At 50.7% G+C, this 27500-nt stretch overlaps 1 protein-coding gene across 9 annotated transcripts in view; it reads right to left on the bottom strand.

The window, feature by feature from the left end:
• mark2b (MAP/microtubule affinity-regulating kinase 2b) overlaps nt 1–27500 on the bottom strand; it is a 56494-nt gene that overhangs the window by 11730 nt on the left and 17264 nt on the right. For 6 of the 9 annotated variants that reach the window (XM_072454673.1, XM_072454674.1, XM_072454670.1 and 3 more), the window contains exons 4-16: nt 27333–27381; nt 26786–26851; nt 25911–25981; nt 25629–25685; nt 23476–23712; nt 21569–21688; nt 19833–19935; nt 19498–19610; nt 17885–17959; nt 17007–17064; nt 16758–16906; nt 15771–15862; nt 2656–2922 (exon numbers count right to left, since the gene is read on the bottom strand). In XM_072454673.1, the coding sequence (XP_072310774.1) occupies nt 2656–2922; nt 15771–15862; nt 16758–16906; nt 17007–17064; nt 17885–17959; nt 19498–19610; nt 19833–19935; nt 21569–21688; nt 23476–23712; nt 25629–25685; nt 25911–25981; nt 26786–26851; nt 27333–27381 (1457 nt within the window). The remainder of the gene's footprint in view (nt 1–2655; nt 2923–15770; nt 15863–16757; nt 16907–17006; nt 17065–17884; nt 17960–19497; nt 19611–19832; nt 19936–21568; nt 21689–23475; nt 23713–25628; nt 25686–25910; nt 25982–26785; nt 26852–27332; nt 27382–27500) is intronic. The other 3 variants (XM_072454671.1, XM_072454675.1, XM_072454676.1) reach the window with 3 other exon arrangements.

Raw genomic sequence — 27500 nt, 5'->3', positions numbered from 1 at the left:
TCGCTGCTTGCCTTGAGTGACCTGATGACACGCCACTGCTCGAGAGCATCGATTCTGTTGCCGTGGTAATTGCGGTGCATCTTACGAGTGTAGAAGCAGTGTTGAAATGGAATATAATGACATATTTGAGGTTAGAGGATCCTTTATTATTCCCTCTGTGCGTTTGACCCGACCTTCAATGCCGCTGGGGCGTCAGTGAGTGAGCAGATGCAGTACAGCAGCTGGGGATCATCTCCTGACCTCTGCGCTGACCCTCTGCGCTGACCTCTGCGCTCGCTGGTCAGGACTACTACAGCTGGAGGACATGTGTGTGTTTTGGGTTGACAGGAGACGTGGTCCTAATGTTGCAGGTGTAATCCTCAATCGCCCTCCTCTGTAGACTAGGTCACTCTCTCTGGCCTTGATAGCGATGCGGGGACGCCCCAGCGATGCGGGGACGCCCCAGCGATGCGGGGACGCCCCAGCGATGCGGGGACGCCCCAGCGATGCGGGGACGCCCCAGCGATGCGGGGACGCCCCAGCGATGCGGGGACGCCCCAGCGATGCGGGGACGCCTCAGCGATGCGGGGACGCCTCAGCGATGCGGGGACGCCTCAGCGATGCGGGGACGCGGGCAGAAGTCAGAGTGTATGTGCAAGTGATCAGAATATGAGCAGTGGCAGAGACGCAGGGCGTTACCAGACTGCACCAAACATGGAATCACACAGCAACAACATGGGCCCAACATGGGCCCACCACGGGGCCCACCCGGGGCCCACCCGGGGCCCACATGCGAGGTGGGATGCATTATCCCAGCAAAAACGCTAACACAGATTTGTGAACAATGTTTGAAATGAGAGCAAGAACAAATGTTTTAATGTTGAGAATGTCCATGAGCCGTGTGGACGATGGACGACACGCGATACAGCTCAATCTGGAGGTGTCCCCAGCACAGCTATTTTTAGACCGGCTAAGTGCTATCTATGGTAACCATGGAGACTGTTGCTCAGAGACAGTATCTGTACAAGTGAGGTCTGCACACTCAGCCTCCTCCACACACCACACAATATAAAACCGTCTCCTCCGACTGCAAGCAAAGACCTGACCCTGCCGCGGCCTACAGAGGCCCGGGACCCTGCCGCGGCCTACAGAGGCCCGGGACCCTGCCGCGGCCTACAGAGGCCCGGGACCCTGCCGCGGCCTACAGAGGCCCGGGACCCTGCCGCGGCCTACAGAGGCCCGGGAGGCCGGGGAACCTGCCGCGGCCTACAGAGGCCGGGGAACCTGCCACGGCCTACAGAGGCCGGGGAACCTGCCACGGCCTACAGAGGCCACGGCGGGCCTACAGAGGCCCGGGAACCTGCTGCGGCCTACAGAGGCCGGGGAACCTGCCACGGCCTACAGAGGCCGGGGAACCTGCCACGGCCTACAGAGGCCACGGCGGGCCTACAGAGGCCCGGGAACCTGCTGCGGCCTACAGAGGCCCGGGACCCTGCCGCGGCCTACAGAGGCCCGGGACCCTGCCGCGGCCTACAGAGGCCCGGGACCCTGCCGCGGCCTACAGAGGCCCGGGAGGCCGGGGAACCTGCCGCGGCCTACAGAGGCCGGGGAACCTGCCACGGCCTACAGAGGCCGGGGAACCTGCCACGGCCTACAGAGGCCACGGCGGGCCTACAGAGGCCCGGGAACCTGCTGCGGCCTACAGAGGCCGGGGAACCTGCCACGGCCTACAGAGGCCGGGGAACCTGCCACGGCCTACAGAGGCCACGGCGGGCCTACAGAGGCCCGGGAACCTGCTGCGGCCTACAGAGGCCGGGGAACCTGCCACGGCCTACAGAGGCCACGGCGGGCCTACAGAGGCCCGGGAACCTGCCGCGGCCTACAGAGGCCCGGGACCCTGCCGCGGCCTACAGAGGCCCGGGACCCTGCCGCGGCCTACAGAGGCCCGGGACCCTGCCGCGGCCTACAGAGGCCCGGGACCCTGCCGCGGCCTACAGAGGCCCGGGAGGCCGGGGAACCTGCCGCGGCCTACAGAGGCCGGGGAACCTGCCACGGCCTACAGAGGCCACGGCGGGCCTACAGAGGCCCGGGAACCTGCTGCGGCCTACAGAGGCCGGGGAACCTGCCACGGCCTACAGAGGCCGGGGAACCTGCCACGGCCTACAGAGGCCACGGCGGGCCTACAGAGGCCCGGGAACCTGCTGCGGCCTACAGAGGCCGGGGAACCTGCCACGGCCTACAGAGGCCACGGCGGGCCTACAGAGGCCCGGGAACCTGCTGCGGCCTACAGAGGCCGGGGAACCTGCCACGGCCTACAGAGGCCGGGGAACCTGCCACGGCCTACAGAGGCCACGGCGGGCCTACAGAGGCCCGGGAACCTGCTGCGGCCTACAGAGGCCGGGGAACCTGCCACGGCCTACAGAGGCCACGGCGGGCCTACAGAGGCCCGGGAACCTGCTGCGGCCTACAGAGGCCCGGGAACCTGCTGCGGCCTACAGAGGCCCGGGAACCTGCGGCGGAACCTGCCGCGGCCTACAGAGGCGCAGGACCTACAGAGGCGCAGGAGCCTGCTGGACAGGAGTTTGAAATGTGAAAATGACTTCTGTCGGACATGAAGACTGGTGGATGTGTCAGATGCCCTGGTGAACACATGTAACTCGTTCTGGTTTTACTCACCTGCGAACAAATTTGGAGGTGAACTTGGTGAAGATGCCGGTGGCTCCGTGTGTACGGCGGGCCTGGCTGTTGCCGTGGGATAGTGAGGGGGAGGCGGGGCCCCCCGGGTAGGCTGATCCCTGCTGGTCTCGGGCCCCGCGCTGCTGTCCTGCGTGGAAGGTGCTGCGGATGCCTACGCCTCTGGAAAAGTTGTTCCTGTCTGAGACGGCGGCACTGCTGATGTTATGGGCCGAGGGAGAGGCCCCAGGGGCCCGCTGAGCTGGTGCACTGCGGACAAACAAGAGGGTCACAAATAGGAAACTACAGCTGCTTTACTATTGTGATGTTTTTATGGAACATTTACTTTCAAGAGAACGTTCAACTTCAACTGAGATACAGTTATACATGTGGAGCGCCTCAGAGAGGCCAAAGACCACCACACACACAGGACCATTAGCCACCACCCTTGGATGGTGGTGACGTCATTTCAGGTGAGTGTGTCGCGTTTTCAGAGCTGTTTGTTCTTAGAGCCTTTTACCAGTTAATCCACGAATTAAACACACTATTTACGCATCATATACACGAAAGTGAGCGTTTGATTTCTCCGCAAACAATCCGGAGCCTCAAGCCGCTCGCTTTTCAGTATTTCGTGGATTAAAAGCCCTCCTCACTCTCTAGCTCCAGCTTGAACTAGCCTAGCGCAGCCTTGCCGCTAGCGTCATGGCTGGACCTACCTTTACCTGTTTGAGCTGTCATATGTCGAGTCAGAACCCTGGATCCTTCTCTGATGATAGGTGCGTGAAGTGCAGTGTAGTGGTAGTTTTGGAGGCCAGGGTTACGGAGTTAGAAGCGCGGATCCGCTGTTTAGAGGAGCTAAAGTCCAGTTATAGTTTGGTTTTAGCGCGAGGGCTACCGGACCGCGCTGCAGGGCGTAGCATTAGCATTAGCAGTAGCAGTAAGGCCGAGCTCAGCCCCTCAGCGTCTCCCTTGCAGCCGGGACTAGACCAGGAACAGAATAGGGACCATTTTGTGACAGTTCGGAGGGGACAAGGCGCTAAACGCCGAACCTCAGAGCGCCGTGAGCTTCACGTCTATAATAGGTTTTCTCCCCTCAGCGATCACACGCCCGCTGAACACACTAGAGAAACTCTTGTAATCGGGAGTTCTATTGTTAGAGACGTGAAGCTGCCAGCTGCTAGCGTTAGGTGTTACCCAGGGGCCAGAATGGGTGACATCGAAGGAAACCTTAGGATCTTAAAGCAGAGTAGGACCCGTTTCCGGCGAGTCGTGATTCACGCAGGCGGTAACGACGCCCGGCGGAGACAATCAGAGGTGCTCAAAGTTCAAGTAGCCGCGGTGTGTGACCTAGCGAAGTCGATGTCGGACACTGTAATATTTTCTGGTCCCCTGCCCAATCGGATCAATGCTGAATTGTACAGCCTCTTTCAGCATTCAACAGCTGGTTATCCAGATGGTGCCCTCAAAACAACGTTGTCTTTATTGATAACTGGAGTGCGTTTTGGGGAAAGCCCAGGCCCATACGCAGGGATGGCATCCATCCGACTTCCGAGGGTACATCCCTATTAGTTCGGAATTTGACCGATAGTCTTAGTCGTGTTAAGTGACCATCTAGGGATGAGCCCCGGGCGCAGAGCAGCAGTTTAAGACGCTCCTCTGTCGCTGAACTCTCGCCCGCTCTGTTACATGTGAAGTGTTCAGATTCAAGACAGATAGAGACTGTGTGTGTGTCTCGTGTCCCTCGTGTCCCTCGTGTCCCTCGTGTCCCTCGTACAAATAATGCCAAAAAGTCACATCTCAGAAAAAATATTTCAGGCGTCAGACCAAATAACTTAAGGGAAATAACAATCACAAATGACACAAATATACAAATGAATAAACACGTCAAATGTGGACTGATCAACATTAGATCAATTTCCTCCAAATCGCTCTTAGTTAATGAATTAATTAGTGACTATAACATAGATCTTCAGCTCTAACTGAAACGTGGCTTCAACAAGACGACTACGTCAGACTAAATGAGTCCACCCCACCCACCCATGTAAACCCCACCCACCCATGTTAACCCCACCCACCCATGTTAACCCCACCCACTCATGTTAACCCCACCCACCCATGTTAACCCCACCCACCCATGTTAACCCCACCCACCCATGTTAACCCCACCCACCCATGTTAACCCCACCCACTCATGTTAACCCCACCCACCCATGTTAACCCCACCCACCCATGTTAACCCCACCCACCCATGTTAACCACACCCACCCATGTTAACCCCACCCACCCATGTTAACCCCACCCACCCATGTTAACCCCACCCACCCATGTTACCTGTCACACCTCCAGGAGCACAGGCCGAGGTGGTGGTGTGGCAGTGATCTCACACTCAAGCGACTCATGAGCCCTAAAACTAACAATGCATTTCACTCATTTGAAAGCCTTATGCTGTCGATCACATGTCCAAATATGAAAAACCAAAAAGGAGTTTTGTTCATAGTTATCTACCGACCTCCTGGTCCCTACTCAGAGTTTTTAACAGAGTTTTCTGACTTTATATACAAACTTAGTGTTAGCCTGGGATAAAATAGTTATAGTTGGAGACTTTAATATCCACGTGAACATGAGTGATGACGCTCTCAGTAATGCCTTCAGCGCCTTGTTAGACAGCATTGGTTTCACTCAGAATGTAAATATAGCGACTCACACTCACAAGAACACTCTGGATCTTGTCCTAACGTATGGAACAGAGATTAGTGACCTCATTGTCCTCCCTCAAAACCCTATATTGTCAGATCATTTCCTAATTACCTTTCAGTTTATTCTTAAAGATCATCCAGTCCCACAAAATAAAGTTATAATGAAAAGGACAATATCTGAAAAATCTATCTCAAAATTCAAAGAAATAATAGAGCCAATATTCAGTGACATGTCATGTGATCCTGTCATGTGATCATGTCATGTGATCATGTCATGTGATCCTGCTGAGAACAGCTTTAGTCCCAGTTTAAGTGATCAATTTGTCGACTTGACCATGAATTCTCTGAAGTCTGCTCTTGATGTTGCAGCGCCGTTAAAACAGAAGGTCATTAGGCCAAAGCGCCTCCTCCTGGTACAACCAAGAACTGCGTTCACATAAACAAAGAGTTAGAAAGTTAGAGGGATTATTTCGTCGCTCTCACACAGAAGAATCCCTAAAAGCATGGAAAAGTTGCCTGCTGTCCTATAAGCAGGCTCTGTGTGAGGCCCAAACCAGATATTATTCAAATCTAATAGAAGTCAACAAAAGTAACACTAAATTCCTTTTCAGCACTGTAGCTAGGCTAACAAACTGTCACAGCAGTAGAGCCCTCACTCCCAGCTACACTTAGCTCTGATGATTTCCTCCTATTTTTTAACAATAAAATAAAATCAATCAGAGATAAATTAGATGAAATTACCCACGCTATTCGCCCTGAACTAGCCCAAGCTGTAAATCTAACGTCCCATATAAATCCACCTGTAAACCTAGAAAGGTTCACAGCTGCTGATCAAGCAGAGATAACTTCAGCCCTTATGTCCTCTAAAAGCTCAACTTGTGTCCTAGACCCCATTCCAAGCAGACTCCTCAAAGACATTCTTCCCCTAATTATAGACCCTATTCTTAATATAATAAATACTTCACTCCAAAGTGGCTATGTTCCACAGTCCTTCAAACATGACGTCATTAAACCTCTTCTGAAAAAGCCTAATCTAGATCCCGACCTATTGGTAAACTACAGACCTATTTCAAATCTTCCCTTCGTCTCTAAAATCCTTGAAAAAGTTGTAGTAAAACAGCTTTGTCGCCACCTGCAGGACAATAACTTATTTGAAGTTTTCCAGTCAGGGTTCAGAGCCCACCACAGCACTGAAACTGCACTAGTTAAAGTCACAAATGATTTGTTATTAGCCGCTGACGATGGACTGGTCTCAATCCTGGTTCTGTTGGACCTCAGCGCAGCGTTTGACACCATTGACCACAACATTCTACTGCAGAGGTTAGAATGTGATGTAGGTGTTGGAGGAACAGCCCTCAGCTGGTTTAAATCCTATCTATCTGATAGGTTCCAATTTGTTAATGTAAACCAGAGCTCCTCACCAAGCTCTAAAGTAATTTACGGTGTGCCACAGGGTTCGGTACTCGGTCCAATTCTGTTTACTCTTTATATGCTACCATTAGGCAACATGATCAGGTCACATGGCATTAACTTCCACTGCTATGCAGATGACACTCAGCTGTATTTATCAATGAAACCTGATCAGAGCGATCAAGTAGACAGACTTAGTACTTGTGTGAAGGAGATAAAAACCTGGATGACACTAAACTACCTGCTTCTTAACCCTGAAAAAACCGAGGTCATTGTGCTTGGCCCTAAGCATCTACGAGACGCTCTATCTGAGCAGATAGTCACACTGGACAATGTTAGTGTAGCCTCCAGTTCTACTGTAAGAAACCTTGGAGTCTTATTTGACCAGGAGCTCTCATTTAAAGCTCATATAAATCAAGACTGTAAAACAGCCTATTTCCATTTGCGCAACAAGAGCCAAAATCAGAAGAATTCTGCCTAAAAGTGATGCTGAAAAACTTATCCCAGCATTTGTAACGACTAGATTAGACTACTGTAACTCCCTGCTTGCAGCGTGTCCTAAAAGCTCCATAAAAAGCTTTCAACTGGTTCAAAATGCAGCAGCAAGATTACTAACAGGAACAAAAAGAAGAGAGCACATTACGCCGGTGCTGAAGTCTCTTCACTGGCTCCCGTCGAGTCTAGAATCAAATTCAAAATTCTACTCTTGACCTACAAAGCCATAAATGACATGGCCCCATCCTACCTCAAAGATGCTATAGAACCATATCATCCAAACAGAGCTCTTCGCTCTCAGAATGCTGGCCTTCTGGTGGTGCCAAGAGTCTCTAAAAGTACTGTAGGAGGTAGAGCGTTTAGCTACCAAGCTCCTGTGTTATGGAATCAGCTCCCGACCCATGTTAAATATGCTGACACAGTCTCTTCATTTAAATCCAGGCTTAAAACGTTCCTCTTCGAAATCGCTTATGGTCAGAGTAGTTAGGAACAGAAACATAAACCCACAGCTTCAGCTACGCTGCCCTAGGAGTAACTGTGCTGGGGGAAGTATGACAGCTTGAGCACTATCCTCTTCTTCTGACTACTTACGCTATCAAACAATATTTATTTTTTGATTCCACTTGCAAACTGTTCACCGCCTTCTTTTCTTTCTCTCACTCCTGAGGACCTGTGGACCCAGATGCCCCTCCCCTGGTGAAGTGGTCCCTGCCCTGTGTGGACGGTCCCTCATCTGCCTGAAGAGTGGGTCCAGCTCCAGTCTCCTTGTGTCCGTCTGTCCGTCTGTGAGAGTGGGATCTCTCCTTCACTGGAACTCCTCCAGGTTTCTACGCTTTTTTCCCAAAGAGGTTTTTTTGTAGTTTTTCCTGGCCGAGAAGGAGAGTCTAAGGACAGAGGACCCTGGGACATCGTCCCTCGCCACCACAGACATTGTCTGACTTCATCGCCACCACAGACATTGTTGATTAATTTCTCCCTGTGGCCCTCAGAGGCAACTGTTGTTGTAATTTTGGGCCTTGCAAAAATAAATTGATTTGATTTGACCATTACATGTAGAGACAGAGTGTCCCCCAGACTCTGCCCGGGCAGAGCTGACATGCACCAGAGCAAAGGAATTCAAACAGGCAATTTCAACATATCGATAACATAATGAAGCCCCAGTAAAGTTTCCACAACTGTAGCACTGCTGTGTTTCAGAGTGAAGCAGGTTCTTGTGGAGCAGGAGGACAGAGGAGCAGGAGGACAGTGGAGCAGGAGGACAGAGGAGCAGGAGGACAGTGGAGCAGGAGGACAGAGGAGCAGGAGGACAGAGGAGCAGGAGGACAGTGGAGCAGGAGGACAGAGGAGCAGGAGGACAGAGGAGCAGGAGGACAGAGGAGCAGGAGGACAGTGGAGCAGGAGGACAGTGGAGCAGGAGGACAGTGGAGCAGGAGGACAGAGGAGCAGGAGGACAGAGGAGCAGGAGGACAGTGGAGCAGGAGGACAGAGGAGCAGGAGGACAGAGGAGCAGGAGGACAGTGGAGCAGGAGGACAGTGGAGCAGGAGGACAGTGGAGCAGGAGGACAGTGGAGCAGGAGGACAGTGGAGCAGGAGGACAGTGGAGCAGGAGGACAGTGGAGCATGAGGTTCCTTCTCTCCAGTGTTCCCAACCAGCTTCTGAACAGGCCCAGCTCACTGATGGAGGACGGGTGAAGCATGCAACAAAACAAGGCTTACCCCGAGCACACTAGGCACGGCGTGAGGGCACAGCGTACAGAAACAGCGCGAGGGTACAGCGCGAAGGCACAGTCAGCGCGAGGGTACAGGGCGAGGGCACAGGGTGAGGGCACAGCATGAGGGCACAGCATGAGGGCACAGCGTGAGGGCACAGGGTGAGGGCACAGGGTGAGGGCACAGCATGAGGGCACAGCATGAGGGCACAGCGTGAGGGCACAGCGTGAGGGCACAGCGTGAGGGCACAGCGTGAGGGCACAGGGCGAGGGCACAGGGCGAGGGCACAGGGCGAGGGCACAGGGCGAGGGCACAGGGCGAGGGCAGAGGGTACAGAAACGGCGTGAGGGCACAGTCAGCGTGAGGGCACAGGGCGAGGGCACAGCGCGAGGGTACAGTCAGCGTGAGGGCACAGGGTGAGGGCACAGCGTGAGGGCACAGCGTGAGGGCACAGTCAGCGTGAGGGCACAGGGTGAGGGCACAGGGTGAGGGCACAGCGTGAGGGCACAGCGTGAGGGTACAGGGTGAGGGTACAGGGTGAGGGCACAGCATGAGGGCACAGCGTGAGGGCACAGCGTGAGGGCACAGGGCGAGGGCACAGGGCGAGGGCACAGGGCGAGGGCACAGCGCGAGGGCACAGCGCGAGGGCACAGCGCGAGGGCACAGCGCGAGGGCACAGGGCAAGGGCACAGGGCGAGGGCACAGGGTGAGGGCACAGCGTGAGGGCACAGCGTGAGGGCACAGCGTGAGGGCACTGCGTGAGGGCACTGCGTGAGGGCACAGGGTGAGGGCACAGCGTGAGGGCACTGCGTGAGGGCACTGCGTGAGGGCACAGGGTGAGGGCACTGCGTGAGGGCACTGCATGAGGGCACTGCATGAGGGCACTGCATGAGGGCACTGCGTGCAGAAACAGCGTGAGGGCTGCAGCAGGTAATCCGAGCGCTCAAGTGACAAGACTAAAACACAGCCTCACAATAAACTCGCTCTCCAAGGATTCTGTTGCTAAGGAACTGCTAACAAAACCTAGGACCGCTTTATGAAGGTTTGATTTCCTCACACTGAACCAATCACGACCAAGAGGCGGAGTCTGTGATGCGGGAGGACCGAGCAGGAACAGCTTGAACGAGCCAGATTCAAACACAAACCAGGTGATGAGCAAGTGACCTCTGGAGACTTACTCCTGATAAAACCCTCCATGCAGGGCCATGCAGAGTGACTTATGAGTGAGATTGAACTAAACATGAGCCGACAATAAGTGGCTTTGACCGAGGTGCGTGGGACACAGAGGGAGGGGCCGTCACATCTAAAGCTTTATGACAAATACAAATAAAAGTGATTGTAGCGACTCGTCTCTCTCAAGTTCACCTGTGTTTTAGGGACCCACACGTAATACTATTCAGGAAGTGGCTTGTTTTACAGATAATGTTCTAGTCAATGTTCTAGTCGTGCTTCAGACTCTTGTGTTTGAATGAGACGTGAGGTTTGACCACGGCCCTGGTCACACACATTCATACGGTCAAAGAAGGAGGCGGTGAGTCGGATGCCCTTCCTGACTGAGCCAAAGCAGCAGATGGAGCAGCAGCACTTTTACAGCAGGAAGCAAAGTGCAGGTAGAACAGTTCTACTTCTTTGGAGCATAATGTATATTTCAATGTTTCTTTGGAGCATAATGATAGACATTATTGTGACAATATAACAAAAATGTGTCTTTAACCTGTTACCACCCACCTATTTTCGCCCTGTGCACAATGGTTGGACCCAAATGGCATTGCTTATTAAAAGAGGATCTTATGTTCCACATGTGAGTGTGATGCATCATTAGAAAGCTTAGGCCTTCTAGTTTCTGCAGATGTGCACATGACACACTGTCAGGGCTTCAGAACTTACACTACAGAGGCCCAAACATAAACAAAACATCCTTTTTTAGTCTTGCCTGAATATTGTCAATTTGTAATGGTCCTGAGCAGGACATACTTCATTGTGTGCATATGCTGTTCACTGTACATGATGTTTATCTTGTTGACAACAACTGTGTAAAGTTTCAGATCTCTAGGAACAGGCATTTTGGTGCTGTTGACCTTTTTGTATCAAAAAGTATATTCGGAACAAGTGATCCAAATATGTGTCAACTGTGCCAAACTGTTTTATTACAATTTTAGCTCCTCTATGATCATAAAACATACATTTTGACGTTTTGTAGGCCACTAATACCTATTATAACCGCTAAAAAAAAAATATGTGAAAATGTGTAAATATGAGTTTACCCATGAATTTCCCATATAGAGGTTAAAAAAAAAAAAAAATTATAATATTTTTATTTTATTTTTGTATTGGTATAATAATACATATATCTAACAAAATGCACGTCCAAAAGGCTAATAAACTCAGAAAACGTTATGCGCAAAATCCTGCCGAGAAATCTGGCTCTTTACAGCCTTACCTGAGCCTTACGCACGAGAATACAGAAGATTCTGTGTCAATGAGCCCTTTGTCCCGCCTATCAGGACAAAGGTCTCCTTATTGGCTAGAATAATATGTCACTCAAAGTCTCCTACGTGCCTGTTAGCAGAAGCTAAGGGCTAAAAACAAAGATGGACGCGCGCTTCGGAAGCGCCGCATTTTTTTCCTCCGGAGGCTGTAGCAAACAAACCCGGTGACAGAAAAATTGGTGGATGGTCTCATTCTGTAGGTAACAGTCTAAGGAAGAGATCGATGTCAAACACTATCTTATAAGTCAAACAGGTCATTTGTTATGGACGGAGAAATGCGCCGGACAAGCGCATTCTCGTCCGGCGAGAAACGAAGAAAAGTTTGTTTACTTGACAATATCTCGAAATCGGAAAACTTCAGGAAAAATACAAGTGGATATTGTTTTTCAATGATTCCTTACGGACAGACTGAGTACAAGGATGAACAGAATTAAAGCCGTTTTGTCTGTCATAAACAGCAAACAGGACATGCGTTTGTAAAAGTTGAGACTTTCTCACAAACTATTGGTAATTGCTTCTTGGGGCATATTATTTAATGTAAATCAATGACATATTCGTTTTGTTGAGAAAATAAGCTTTAAAATGATGTATGGCTTGCTGGTATTGACCACGGAAATAAAAGTGATGATGTAAGAGAATATTTGAGATATAGAAAATGTTCGCCGGCGGACAGGTGGGTGGGAACAGGTTAAACGTATTAGTTCAGACTGAATTATCAGAAAAATGTGAAATGTCTGTAAAATGAATCACAAAAGTGCAGAACTATAACCATATAGCCTTATTTAGAGCTTCACAACTATTCCATTTGTTTAGGGTCTATGGGGAGGCCACGCCCGTTCACCAGGTGAGGTCATGAGGTGTGCAGCTAGCGATGATGATGATGATGATGATGATGATGATGATGATGATGATGATGATGATGATGATGATGATGATGATGATGAGTGGGTGGGACTTGCCTGGGCCGGGGGCCGTGCTGCTCGGAGGGGCAAGGGTGGTTGGAGGATGAGTGAGACTTGTGGTGTCGGGGGCGCGAGGATGATGAGGAGAGCACGGCAGTAGCAGAGGCAGTGGATGCACGGGACCCAGGGGTGTTCAGGCTGAGGGAGGGAGAGGGGGGCCACCGGCACGCGCACACACACATGAACACACACACACATGAACACACACACATGAACACATGAACACACACACATGAACACACACACATGAACACATGAACACACACACATGAACACATGAACACACACACATGAACACATGAACACACACATGAACACATGAACACACACATGAACACATGAACACACACATGAACACATGAACACACACATGAACACATGAACACACACATGAACACACACATGAACACACACATGAACACACATGAACACATGAACACACACATGAACACACACATGAACACATGAACACACACATGAACACATGAACACACACATGAACACACACATGAACACACACATGAACACACACATGAACACACACATGAACACACACATGAACACACACATGAACACACACATGAACACACACATGAACACATGAACACACACATGAACACACACATGAACACACACAAACATGAACACATGAACACACACATGAACACACACACATGAACACACACACATGAACACACACACATGAACACACACACATGAACACACATGAACACACACACATGAACACACGAACACACACATGAACACACACATGAACACACACATGAACACACACATGAACACACACATGAACACATGAACACACACATGAACACACACATGAACACACACATGAACACACACATGAACACACACATGAACACATGAACACACACATGAACACACACATGAACACATGAACACATACATGAACACATGAACACACACATGAACACACACAAACATGAACACATGAACACACACATGAACACACACACATGAACACACACACATGAACACACACATGAACACACACACATGAACACACACACATGAACACATGAACACACACATGAACACACACACATGAACACACGAACACACACATGAACACACACACATGAACACACGAACACACACATGAACACACACATACAGCAGGTGAGTGCGCGGCGGGGCAGAGCCAGCATGGTTAACAGCAGTACATAACACACATAATGAGAGGAGAGGAGGAGAGCGAGAGAGCGAGAGAGCGAGAGAGAGAGAGAGAGAGAGAGGGGCCAGGCTGGGGGGGGCTCTCTATGCTATGAAATGTGGCTAAAGCTAAAGTAAACGGTTCTCGTGTACTTCACTTCTCTCGTGTACTTCACTTCTCTTGTGTACTTCACTTCTCTTGTGTACTTCACTTCTCTTGTGTACTTCACTTCTCTTGTGTACTTCACTTCTCTTGTGTACTTCACTTCTCTTGTGTACTTCACTTCTCTTGTGTACTTCACTTCTCTTGTGTACTTCACTTCTCTTGTGTACTTCACTTCTCTTGTGTACTTCAGCATGTGGGCTCAACGTGCAGTGGGCACAGAAAGTATTCAGACTGTTACATGTTTCACTCTGTTTCATTGCATTTGCTCAAATCTGAAAAGTTCAGTCTTATTTCTCACAGTCTGAGAACTCCTCCTGCATCTGGAGCTCAGCCACAGAGATCGTTGGGCTCTTCTTGACCTCTCAGGAGGCTCTTCTTGACCTCTCAGGAGGCTCTTCTTGACCTCTCAGGAGGCTCTTCTTGACCTCTCAGGAGGCTCTTCTTGACCTCTCACGAGGCTCTTCTTGACCTCTCAGGAGGCTCTTCTTGACCTCTCAGGAGGCTCTTCTTGACCTCTCAGGAGGCTCTTCTTGACCTCTCAGGAGGCTCTTCTTGACCTCTCACGAGGCTCTTCTTCTTGACCTCTCACGAGGCTCTTCTTGACCTCTCACGAGGCTCTTCTTGACCGCTCACGAGGCTCTTCTTGACCGCTCACGAGGCTCTTCTTGACCGCTCACGAGGCTCTTCTTGACCGCTCACGAGGCTCTTCTTGACCGCTCACGAGGCTCTTCTCCCACAGTTGCTCAGTTTGGCTGGACGGTCAGATCTAGGAAGAGTTCTGGTCGTCCCAAACTTCTTCCAGGTAAAGATTATGGAGGCCCCTGAGCTCTTAGGAACCTTGAACTTCTTCTGTGACGTTGGCCACAGTTCTGTCTGAGCTCCTCGGGCAGTTCCTCATCTGCTCTGACCCTGAGCGGTGACTCTTTCCTAATCATGTCCAGTCAGTTTAATTACATTTCTGTTTTTCTCTGTCAGGATGTTGTGCTGAGTGTACATTAATGAGAAAGAAGGGGGGAGGCGGCCGGAGAAGGGGGGAGGCGGCCGGAGAAGGGGGGAGGCGGCCGGAGAAGGGGGGAGGCGGCCGGAGAAGGGGGGAGGCGGCCGGAGAAGGGGGAGGCAGCCGTCTAAGAGGAAGAACGCCCAAAAAGTACACCCATTTCCTCAACTTTGTGTTAATGATCCTGGTTGGTATGGCAACCCAGGTCAGCTCTAACCACATTACGGTAACACATGGAGGGGGGGAGAGAGGGAGGGGGAGAGAGAGAGAGATGAAGACAAATGGATCAAACTGGTAACACATGTAACACATGTTACACATGTAACATGGGGATGGTTGACCCACCATACATGGGCCACAGTCTGACACGCCCTCTCGCCTCCTTGACACAGGTGTAATGTGTTTAACCCTTTAGGTGAACATGAGGGCGTGTCAGAGTGGAACATGAGGAGCACATTAGTGTGACACTTGTGTTTAAGAGACATATTATGCAAACTGCTTTTGTCCAAAAGTAATAAATTCCAAGCTCAGCTGACTCTGACAGAGCGGTCAGACTGACCCACAGGTTGGGTGTGTGATCGCAGCTGAATACTGCCATTGTGTCCCCTGGCAAGACAACCTCCCAGTGACCAGTGGTTCCTTGATGTGAAGCACTTTGAGGGCCTCAACAGTAGAAAAGTGCAATATGCGCTCAGCGTCCAAATAAGCGCCTGGTCAAATCGGCCTCGAGGACAAAACATGGGCCTGATGTGTCGACCTCCAACAATGAGCATAATGTGAAATCATAATCTGCACATAATAGTGCTACACTAAATAACTATATAAATATATAATATGTCTTCTTGAACACAAGGCCCTGGAAGCAAATGCACAGAAGCATTAAGGGACTTTAGATGGAACATCAAAGCTGCTCGTCCTGGAAATACCACTCTGAAAGTGTAGGCTGTATGTGGGCGGAGCTCTGGGGTACTGCATGTGTGTGTGCGTGTGCGCACATACCTGTCCTTGCCATTATGGACCCCTGGCCCCAGCGTCGCCCTCTCGTTCTGGGGCGAGGTCCTGCTGCGGCTGCCGGTCGACAGGATGCTATTCTGTAGTGACACACACAGACACAGACACAGACACAGACACAGACACAGACACACACAGACAGACACAGACAGACACACACACAGACACAGACACAGACACAGACACAGACACAGACACAGACACAGACACAGACACAGACACAGACACAGACACAGACACAGACACAGACACACACAGACACAGACACAGACACAGACACACACAGACACACACAGACACACACAGACACACACAGACACACACAGACAGACACAGACAGACACAGACACACACAGACAGACACAGACAGACACAGACACAGACACAGACACAGACACACACACAGTGAGAAAGAGTTATGAAAAGCTATGTTCATGACAAATGAAAAGTTGACTTTATATAAAAAAAAAAGTATTTTGCCAATGACATTTTGACCAATGTTTTAAAAGATTTTAGATTCTGAACCCTGGAGAAAAGCTGTGAGACTGTCTTGTTCACTATTATCTACAGATCCATCCATCTAAAGACCACACCGCCTCAGACCCCGCCCACACCGCCTCAGACCCCGCCCACACCGCCTCAGACCCCGCCCACTCCGCCCACACCGCCTCAGACTCCGCCCACACCGCCTCAGACTCCGCCCACACCGCCTCAGACTCCGCCCACACCGCCTCAGACCCCGCCCACACCGCCTCAGACCCCGCCCACACCGCCTCAGACTCCGCCCACACCGCCTCAGACCCCGCCCACAACGTCTCAGTGTTTGGTAGAAGTATAGCCATAAAAATACAAAATATAATTCATTTTGATCCATTTTGTGTAATATACTAATAATCATAGTAAGAAATGTAATGTAAATGCTGAAGAGGTGTTCCCTCTGCTGTGTTGTGCAGTGTGTGGTGCACTTGTTCTCACGGTGGAGGGCGTGGCGCTCTTCTTGCGGTCGGGGGGGAGGGGGCTGGCTGGGACCTTGGTAGTGGAGCTGCCGGACGAGCCCTTCCTGCTGGACTCCTCGGTGGTGCCGCTTTTGTCTCCTTGTCCGCCCCGCTTAGAGTAGGATGAGCCTGTGGAGGAGGACATGTGAGAGGGGGCCACAGCATCTCCAGGCCTCACATATCCTTGCTCCGCCCATGACCCCTGACCCTTGACCCCTGACAAGCTCACCCTGCTCAGTGGCTCTGCGGTTTGGAGGTTTCTGGTTGGACGACACGCTGCGCTGAACCTGCCACAGAGACATCCAGTCAAGAAAAAACAGTTCAACAATCATTTCAGTTTGATCAACTACATATCGAAAATGTTAAAGCTCGTTTGGTCATTAAGTCATTTAACGAACATTTTAAATAAAAGTAACTATAACGCAGACATGCTATGGACTGATTTATGGTTTGTGGGGTCCTCAGGTGGTTTGTGGGGTCCTTGTGGGGTCCTCGGGTGGTTTCTGGGGTCCTCAGGTGGTTTGTGGGGTCCTCAGGTGGTTTGTGGGGTCCTTGTGGGGTCCTCGGGTGGTTTCTGGGGTCCTCAGGTGGTTTGTGGGGTCCTTGTGGGGTCCTCGGGTGGTTTCTGGGGTCCTCAGGTGGTTTGTGGGGTCCTCGGGTAGTTAGTGGGGTCCTTGTGGGGTCCTCGGGTGGTTTCTGGGGTCCTTGTGGGGTCCTCGGGTGGTTTGTGGGGTCCTTGTGGGGTCCTCGGGTGGTTTCTGGGGTCCTCGGGTGGTTTGTGGGGTCCTTGTGGGGTCCTCGGGTGGTTTCTGGGGTCCTCGGGTGGTTAGTGGGGTCCTCGGGTGGTTTCTGGGGTCCTCGGGTGGTTTACGGGGTCCTCGGGTGGTTTGTGGGGTCCTTGTGGGATCCTCGGGTGGTTTGTGGGGTCCTCGGGTGGTTTACGGGGTCCTCGGGTGGTTTGTGGGGTCCTTGTGGGATCCTCGGGTGGTTTGTGGGGTCCTCGGGTGGTTTGCCCTGTAAGTGTGCGACGCCCCTTCATAGACCACGGGGCAGATTAGCTCTGAGCACAGCTAGCAAAAGCTCTCTGGCGTGTTAGCCCTGGTGTACCGTGTAAGGTGGGGAAGGGGAGTTTATGTTGCTTACATCACTTCCTGGGCGGGGCTTGATGACGCCTTCCTCCAGCTGAAACAGAAGAGACGTGTGAGGGGGAGGAGCTTGTGTTTGAACACGAGTCACAAGTATAAATTCAACACAATCATTGTGTTTCCATGACAACCAGGATAAAACCATACCAGTGTTTCCCCTACCACGGAATAGCCCCACCCCCGCCCTGTCAATCAAATAATGAAGCTCTTTTCACCGAAACACGTCTTTACTAAACGCTACGCCACGAGAAACCACGAGACTTTTATCCGGTCTGTGCTTTACGTATCCGCGGCTACGACACTTTCACAAGAACGACAGGGAGACGCATGGGACGGGTGCAGAGGTGGTCCTAGGTCAAGAGGAAGGTCAACTACAGTGGGCGGAATCAAGACAACTTCACTTAAGTTGTTTTTATGGACAGTTAATCCCTTTAAAAGCATTAAACACGGAACCCCTCCCTGAACACGCGACAGCCCCTCCCTGAACACGCGACAGCCCCTCCCTGAACAGGCGACAGCCCCTCCCTGAACACGCGACAGCCCCTCCCTGAACACGCGACAGACCCTCCCTGAACACGCGACAGACCCTCCCTGAACACGCGACAGCCCCTCCCTGAACACGCGACAGCCCCTCCCTGAACACGCGACAGCCCCTCCCTGAACACGCGACAGCCCCTCCCTGAACACGCGACAGCCCCTCCCTGAACACGCGACAGCCCCTCCCTGAACAGGCGACAGCCCCTCCCTGAACAGGCGACAGACCCTCCCTGAACAGGCGACAGACCCTCCCTGAACAGGCGACAGACCCTCCCTGAACATCCGACAGCCCCTCCCTGAACATGCGACAGCCCCTCCCTGAACATGCGACAGCCCCTCCCTGAACAGGCGACAGCCCCTCCCTGAACACGCGACAGCCCCTCCCTGAACAGGCGACAGCCCCTCCCTGAACAGGCGACAGCCCCTCCCTGAACAGGCGACAGCCCCTCCCAGAACAGGCTACAGCCCCTCCCTGAACAGGCTATAGCCCCTCCCTGAACACGCGACAGCCCCTCCCTGAACACGCGACAGCCCCTCCCTGAACACGCGACAGCCCCTCCCTGAACACGCGACAGCCCCTCCCTGAACACGCGACAGACCCTCCCTGAACACGCGACAGCCCCTCCCTGAACACGCGACAGCCCCTCCCTGAACACGCGACAGCCCCTCCCTGTGAATAATGAGCACTTTGGCACTCTTGTGGTCCTCCACTGTGAAGTACACACTTTTACAAAATTACACTTTTTTTTCACATTTAATATAATTGTTGCGTTGTCTCATTTCTTGGCTATAATAGCTTCTTATTTGTAAAAGCCTTTTCATGTGATTCTCTTTCAGGGTCTGGTACAAACTACCTTTTTTTATCCAGACCAATTTCTGGTCAGTGCTTTAGTTCAGCTTAAATCACACACTAACAAAACAAAAATATGAAAAGCGGGTTGTTTTTTCACATATGTGTTGGCAGTTATCGTTCAAATGTGTAATAAAGTAAGATACTCTCCAAAAGAAGGATCAGACTGAAAAGGCTGTGTCGCTCACCTCTGAGTTCTTATAGTCCAGCAGCAGGTACGTGGCCATCACATCGTTGTACTTCTGGTTAACCAGCGAGTCCTGGATCTCCTCCTGAGAGAAGCCCATCTGCAGCATGACGTCTGCACACAGCAGAGCGTTAGTCTGCACCTACACAAGCCAACTGCTGCCACAACTATAAGAGTCTCCCGTTTTCTATGGTCAGTGATGACAACTGAAGGTCCCTCTGTGTGCACTGGCTAAACTATACAGATGTGTTGATGCTTATATTGCCCTCAGAGCTGCAGACTTAGAGCATGTTAGTGTAAACATATGGCACATACACAGGGCTGCTGGTCGTGTACCTGTCCTCCGCGGGTCCTTGTAGTCCGGCTGGGGCTCGATATAAGGCTTGAGCTCCTCCTCCTCGTGGCCCACATTCATCCATCGGTCCCTCATGATCTGCTGCTGGGAACAAAGACACAAACGCACACAGGAGCATTTGGTCATTTGGGAAAGGAAGAGAGATGATGAGTGAAGCGCTGAGCATGAACGTTTGGGTGATCCGTAGAAAAGGCCACAACTACCGTATTTTTCATAGTTTTGGTTAGCGTTAGCATACGTCATGTAGCTGAAGGTGTTAGCGTTAGCATACGTACACCTATTCACCTTCTCTAATCTGTTATTATTTTAAACTGCATTTCAAGATGAAACGTCTGTTCTTTGTCTTGGATTTTATCAATTAAATTTCCCCCAAAAAAGCGATTTATACTCCAGTGCGATTTACATATGTTTTTTTCATTTTTTGGCTGGTGCGACTTATACTCCGGTGCGACTTGTGGTCCTGAAAATACGGTAGGTTCGCAATGTCATGTGTTCGATGTCAATTTTGGACCTTTCTACCATGTTATAATGTTCTTCCTTCATCAGAATTGGTTGGAGTCATCTCGGACCTCTGCAGGGCTTTTTGTTATGAACCATTCTGGATTTTGTACAGAGAACTTTGTGTGTATGACTGTTATTACAGCTTCATAAACCTGTGTGTGCTTGTGCAGTGAAGGGGAGGGACTTGGCCCGGAGCAGGAGAGAATCCCAGCGTCCAAACCAAACTATTAAATGTGTCGTTTAGAGCAGATACACCATTTTTCAACCAACAAAAAGTAACAGGATGAACAGTAATACTATGCCACGGCCTAATATGACACATTTACCACTTTGCACTACTTACTTGCGACTGCCTTTAACACTTTTTTAACCATCAACGTGTTTATTCATGTACACCCTTTTATAGCTTTCCCTCTACACAACAGATGGAAACAAACTGAAATATTATGCAGTTACTGTTGGTCAATATAATAAATGAATCAAAATCGGTCAAACGTGGTGAGCGATATATGCCGTGTTAACAATACCTCATAAGTGTAATACTCTCTATTTAATACGATTTGGCAAATGTGTGAGTGAATCTATTAAGCATTCGGAAAGTTTTAAACTAGAATAAAACAATCAACCATAACCACAATTATCTTGGTCAGTATTGGACCAATTACAATATTTGTGTCCAGCCTGAACCCAGATGAAGAGACACCAGGTGATGAACACTTAACACGCTCAGCCAAGTCCTGAGCTCAGTCATGTGACGTCATCTCAGCTCTTCACACTTTCATCTGACCAGAGAGACAAGTCCTTTTCAAATCACTTTACAGTCACAAGCTAGCATTAGCCAACTGTCTTCAGTTAATCACAAACCTAAAGAGAATCGTGAATGCTCAGATTAATCCAGTTTGTTTTAATTTGCTAATGTGTGGATGATGAAAATGGCTTTCATTATAAGGCATTATTATTAAATTATTTATCAAGTTTGCTGAACACTAGATCAAGTATTTATGAATGGAATCTCAGGACATTTTAAATCTGTATTTTTTAAACTTGTTTTATGTTTGTGTTAACAGGGCGCTCTTGACCACTTGATTGGACTCAATATGCCATCAACAGTAAAGGACGCTATTGCGTTGCATTAACCGGTTGGAATCCTTCTCTGGTCAACAACAGAACATAATGTGATGTAGTCGGAGCCAGAGGCTGGTGCAGCAGGGCTCACCTCCAGGCTGCCTCTCTTAGAAGGGTTCAGGATGAGGAACTTCTTCAGGAGGTTTTCACAGTCAGTCGACATGTAGAAGGGGATGCGGTACTTCCCACGCAGCACTCGCTCTCTCAGCTCCTGCAGAACAGAGCAGCAGAGGGTGAGAGAGGAGAGGGTGAGAGAGGAGAGGGTGAGAGAGGAGAGGGTGAGAGAGGAGAGGGTGAGAGAGGAGAGGGTGAGAGAGGAGAGGGTGAGAGAGGAGAGGGTGAGAGAGGAGAGGGTGAGAGAGGAGAGGGTGAGAGAGGAGAGGGTGAGAGAGGAGAGGGTGAGAGAGGAGAGGGTGAGAGAGGAGAGGGTGAGAGAGGAGAGGGTGAGAGAGGAGAGGGTGAGAGAGGAGAGGGTGAGAGAGGAGAGGGTGAGAGAGGAGAGGGTGATTTTGAGGATCTGCCGATACCGAGTCCCGATCCGATACTTTTGTAACACATTTAAAAAATTTACAAATGCAACATAAACAGGTCGTCCCCAGTAACAGTGAATCTTTCTTTGAGCTGGAATAAGAAATAATGTGCAACATTTGAAGCTCAACTTCAAATTCCAGCAGCAGTAAACAAATAAACAAAGTGTGCATTAAATGAAAGTGCAACAGTCTCATAAAGTAAGAACTGCACTCTTAAAGGTGCAATGGACGATTTTTCGGCGATTTGAGAACTCAGGCAGAAGTGCATGTGCCACTCCCCCGTGCCACACCCCCGTGCACTCCCCCGTGCCACACCCCCGTGCCACACCCCCGTGCACTCCCCCGTGCCACACCCCCGTGCACTCCCCCGTGCCACACCCCCGTGCACTCCCCCGTGCACTCCCCCGTGCACTCCCCCGTGCACTCCCCCGTGCACTCCCCCGTGCACTCCCCCGTGCCACACCCCTGTGCACATGCCACTCCCCGTGTGGACTGATACAACACACACGTGTGTTTGTTTATTAGCGCGACGGATCACATCGCATCTCTCATCTCCCGTAGATTTCAGCTCGAACTGTCTTTCTCCATCTTCATTTTGCCCCGTACACTGAAGGAACTATATTATGATAGATCAATGCGCTTAGACACGCGGAAACTTTGGGACGAGCCGAACGCGGCTGCAGGTGAGCGACAGGTGCGTTTTATGATTGATACGAGGCAGGACTAATCGGCATCGAAGAGAAGCTTCACCCAGACCTCCTGACTGTGGACCTCTGCATCGAAGAGAAGCTTCACCCAGACCTCCTGACTGTGGACCTCTGCATCAAAGAGAAGCTTCACCCAGACCTCCTGACTGTGGACCTCTGCATCGAAGAGAAGCTTCACCCAGACCTCCTGACTGTGGACCTTTGCATCGAAGAGAAGCTTCACCCAGACCTCCTGACTATGGACCTCTGCATCAAAGAGAAGCTTCACCCAGACCTCCTGACTGTGGACCTCTGCATCGAAGAGAAGCTTCACCCAGACCTCCTGACTGTGGACCTCTGCATCAAAGAGAAGCTTCACCCAGACCTCCTGACTGTGGACCTCTGCATCAAAGAGAAGCTTCACCCAGACCTCCTGACTGTGGACCTCTGCATCAAAGAGAAGCTTCACCCAGACCTCCTGACTGTGGACCTCTGCATCAAAGAGAAGCTTCACCCAGACCTCCTGACTGTGGACCTCTGCATCGAAGAGAAGCTTCACCCAGACCTCCTGACTGTGGACCTCTGCATCGAAGAGAAGCTTCACCCAGACCATCAGACACGACCATCTCAGCTCTCATGTCCCAGAGAGCTGCAGATGCTGTACCTGATGACAAGCAGGAGACTCCACCAGGTGATGCTACAGACCAGATCTGTGGAGAGGTGGCTGACCCTGTGCTTACTTACGGCAGGAAGAGTGCATGAGGAGCAGAAAGACGACCCACCTTGAGATTCTGTCCGTCGAAGGGCAATGAGCCGCTGACCAGGGTGTAGAGGATGACCCCCAGGCTCCACACGTCCACCTCGGGGCCGTCGTACTTCTTCCCCTGGAACAGCTCCGGAGCGGCGTACGGGGGAGAACCACAGAACGTGTCCAGCTTGTTCCCCAGAGTGAACTCGTTACTGAAGCCGAAGTCTGCGATCTTTATGTTCATGTCTGCGTCCAACAGCAGGTTCTCCGCCTGCAGCAGCACAGAAGAAGAGGAGGAGGAGAGAAGAGGAAGACAGGACAAGAGGACGAGAGAAGAGGAAGAGAGAGAGGAAGACAGGACAAGAGGAAGACAGGAGAAGAGGATGACAGGAGAAGAGGACGAGAGGAAGAAGAGAGAAGAGGACGAGAGAAGAGGAAGACAAGAGGAAGACAGGATAAGACGACGAGAGAGGAAGAAGAGCGAAGAGGAAGACAAGAGAAGAGGACGAGAGAAGAGGAAGACAGGAGAAGAAGACGAGAGAGGAAGAGAAGAGGAAGAAGGGAGAAAAGAGGAGAAGAAGAAGAGAGAAAGACAGGAGAAGAGGAAGACAAGAGAAAAGGAAGACATGACAAGAGGAAAGGGGAAAGAGAGAAGAGAAGAAGAGAAGAGAAGAAGAGGTGAAGAGGTGAGCATGAGCTAAAACACAGGCACTAGGCCATAATCCATAGAAGTCACATCAGAGGGACTTTGTCTCTTTGACCTGGGAGATCCTCCCAGAAGAGGAAGTGTGTGTGGAGAGGAAAGTCTGGGGACCACTGCTTAGAACGCTGCCCCACGAGCCCGCCACATAACCCCGCCCCACGAGCCCGCCACATAACCCCGCCCCACGAGCCCGCCCCAGGACCCCGATAAAGAGAAGAAAACTGATGGATGGATTATTTGGTCCAATTATTGCTGACACAGTGATCTGCACAAACCTGTGGGCTCCAGCAGATCCTCCCTCTTTATCTATTATCCAACCTTTTATCTATGTGATCTATTTTATCTCTGTGATGTACAGACCCACTGCCCCGTGTGTGATGTACAGACCCACTGCCCCGTGTGTGATGTACAGACCCACTGCCCCGTGTGTGATGTACAGACCCACTGCCCCGTGTGTGATGTACAGACCCACTGCCCCGTGTGTGATGTACAGACCCACTGCCTCACACATGACATAATGGGATTTGGTCATAATGTGATGGAGCCTGACATAGACTTCTAGTAAATGAGTCTGTGTTCTCTGTCCATTTATGTGTTGAGGAAAGTCACTCTGCTCTCTGGAACTCAAACTGTTGTTGCTATGGCGATTATAAGCAGGACAGTGGCAGCTAGGGCTGGGTATATTGCCAAGAACCTCGCGATAGGATACGTATCCCGATACTTGTATATTCCGATACAATTCCCTCATTACGATACGTATCCCGATATATTTTTGAAAAAATGAAAAAAGTGATGTTTTTATTCTGGATAAGAAAATGTATGAAATGTCATGTTTTTCCCCAAAGCACTTATTTATAAATCCATTCTGCTCTAATAACTTTATACATCCAACCAACTGATCCAAATAGAAATATAAAGGAAGACATTCTAGTAAAGTATTGTATGTTTCATGGTCTGAACCTGCAGGTTCTCTCGACTGAGAGGAGCAGCACTAACAGCAGATCAAAAGTACTATTCCACCTGGTTTAAAGCCTAGGTCCCCCCCCCCACGCGTATCGATATATTGCCGTATCGATATTTTGAACACAACCCTAGTGGCAGCTACATTTTGATAATTGTTATAAATTATCAAAATGGACAAAATGGTCATTTTATGAATGCAATTTCACAAAAGATTAGTAGTTTTTAAATTGACCACGCCCACGTTGAAAATCTAACCAATCACAACACAGTTGTCTGACAGGAACACAGCCCTGCTGAGCAGGAGCGGTGTTCTTACAGCTCGAGGTGCAAGAACAAACTTCTTGCTTCTTTAGTGCTCGTCTCCTCATTAAGAGAAAGGAGGCTGGGGTTGCCTGGCAACAGGTGCACTCTTCCCTGCAGGTCTGTGGCACTGATCAGCTCCACACAAGGCAAAGCCCTGGTCCTAATGCCAGAAGACTACACCACATAAAGTGTTCCAGAGCAGACGACAGGAGGCTCACCTTCAGGTCTCTGTGCACGATACACTTCTGATGGCAATACTGCACGGCTGACACGATCTGCACCAAACAACAAGAGACAGTTTAGCTTTTACAATCACCAGATCCATGGAGCCAGAGTATACTTAGTGCTAGACACATGTATTCTAGTCGTGTACCCTAAACGTCACCTAAGCTCATCGTTCCCTGTACAAAGCATTGTATCTTGACTTGCTTATTCTCTCTACTCAGCTCGAGAATGTGATGAAAGAAGAGATTTGTGTCACAGCCAGCAGCACTACAAACCTGTCTAAACTTGGCCCGGGCCTCCTTCTCCTTCATGCGGCCGTGGGCCACCAGGTAATCGAACACCTCTCCTGGGGAGCACAGAAAGAACAAAGTGGGCTTATTGAGGAACACCATTCTTCTCAGGCAGAACGGCATCATTTTTCACCATTTCAAAACTAACTCTACCAGAGGAGCTGTGTGTAGACTTTCCACAGGCCAGGGCCTTTCCACAGTCATGTTCCAGTTACATCCAACACAGGCGACAGGACCTGACAGACAGGAGCAGGGCTCTCCGAAAGGCAGCCCGCGGGCCAAATCCGGACCCTGAAGCAATATGGTCTGGCCCAGATCCCCATAATTAAAACTATTAAAAAGAAGCTCTGCGCTTTGGCCCCCGCGCTTTGGCCCCCGCGCTTTGGCCCCCGCGCTTTGGCCCCCGCGCTTTGGCCCCCGCGCTTTGGCCCCCGCGCTTTGGCCCCCGCGCTTTGGCCCCCGCGCTTTGGCCCCCGCGCTTTGGCCCCCGCGCTTTAGTCCCCGCGCTTTAGTCCCCGCGCTTTAGTCCCCGCTTTGGCCCTGTTTATACATGTCAAGTCAGGTTTCTGGTACACACTGGTTTTTAGTGCTTTTGGGCTGTTTTTAGTCATGTGATATTGTTATATTTTGACTTGACTGAGAGTAAAGTCCTGAGTGTGTTTCTGTGGTTGAATTGTCCCACTGAGTTGTTTGTGGATCTTAGAGATAAAACATTTTGCAGTCCGGCCCTTGGACCTTAGCCCGCTGAAAAATCTGGCCCCCTGGGAATAATCATTGGAGGCCCCTGGGTTAGAGTTTTGTGCTGGAGGAACCAAAGGACGCAGCCGCCCTGAGGGGAGCGATTAGAGCGGGACACTCACCTCCGCTTGCGTACTCCATGACCAGGTACAGCGTCTTCTCCGTCTCAATCACCTCGAAGAGCTTGACTACAGGAGAACAGAGCACGCATCAGACACACGACCGCGACGACCGTTACCACCGCTGCTGCTACCGCTACCGCTACCGCTACAGCTACAGCTACAGCTACTGCTACTGCTACAGCTACAGCTACTGCTACAGCTACAGCTACAGCTACTGCTACTGCTACAGCTACAGCTACAGCTACAGCTACAGCTACTGCTACTGCTACTGCTACTGCTACTGCTACTGCTACAGCTACAGCTACAGCTACAGCTACAGCTACTGCTACTGCTACTGCTACTGCTACTGCTACTGCTACTGCTACTGCTACAGCTACAGCTACTGCTACTGCTACTGCTACTGCTACTGCTACAGCTACAGCTACAGCTACAGCTACTGCTACTGCTACTGCTACTGCTACTGCTACTGCTACTGCTACTGCTACAGCTACTGCTACTGCTACTGCTACTGCAACTGCTGCAGCAGCTGTGCCCTCGCATTACTCACCTATGTTTGGGTGGTTCAACAGCTTCATGATCCTCACCTCCCGGAAGAGCTGGGGCGAAGAAGAAGAAGTCCATGTTCCAAAAGCAGTCATGTATTTGTATTCAATATTATAGTTCATTCACATGCACCAAAATCAGATTATTATTGGATTTCTGGACGTTTAAGTGT

Source organism: Eucyclogobius newberryi, unplaced genomic scaffold (assembly GCF_026437365.1).
Source record: "Eucyclogobius newberryi isolate DKJ021-1_F unplaced genomic scaffold, fEucNew1.0.hap1 SCAF_2, whole genome shotgun sequence".
Lineage (NCBI taxonomy): Eukaryota > Metazoa > Chordata > Actinopteri > Gobiiformes > Gobiidae > Eucyclogobius > Eucyclogobius newberryi.
This window is presented reverse-complemented; position numbering and strand designations above follow the sequence as displayed.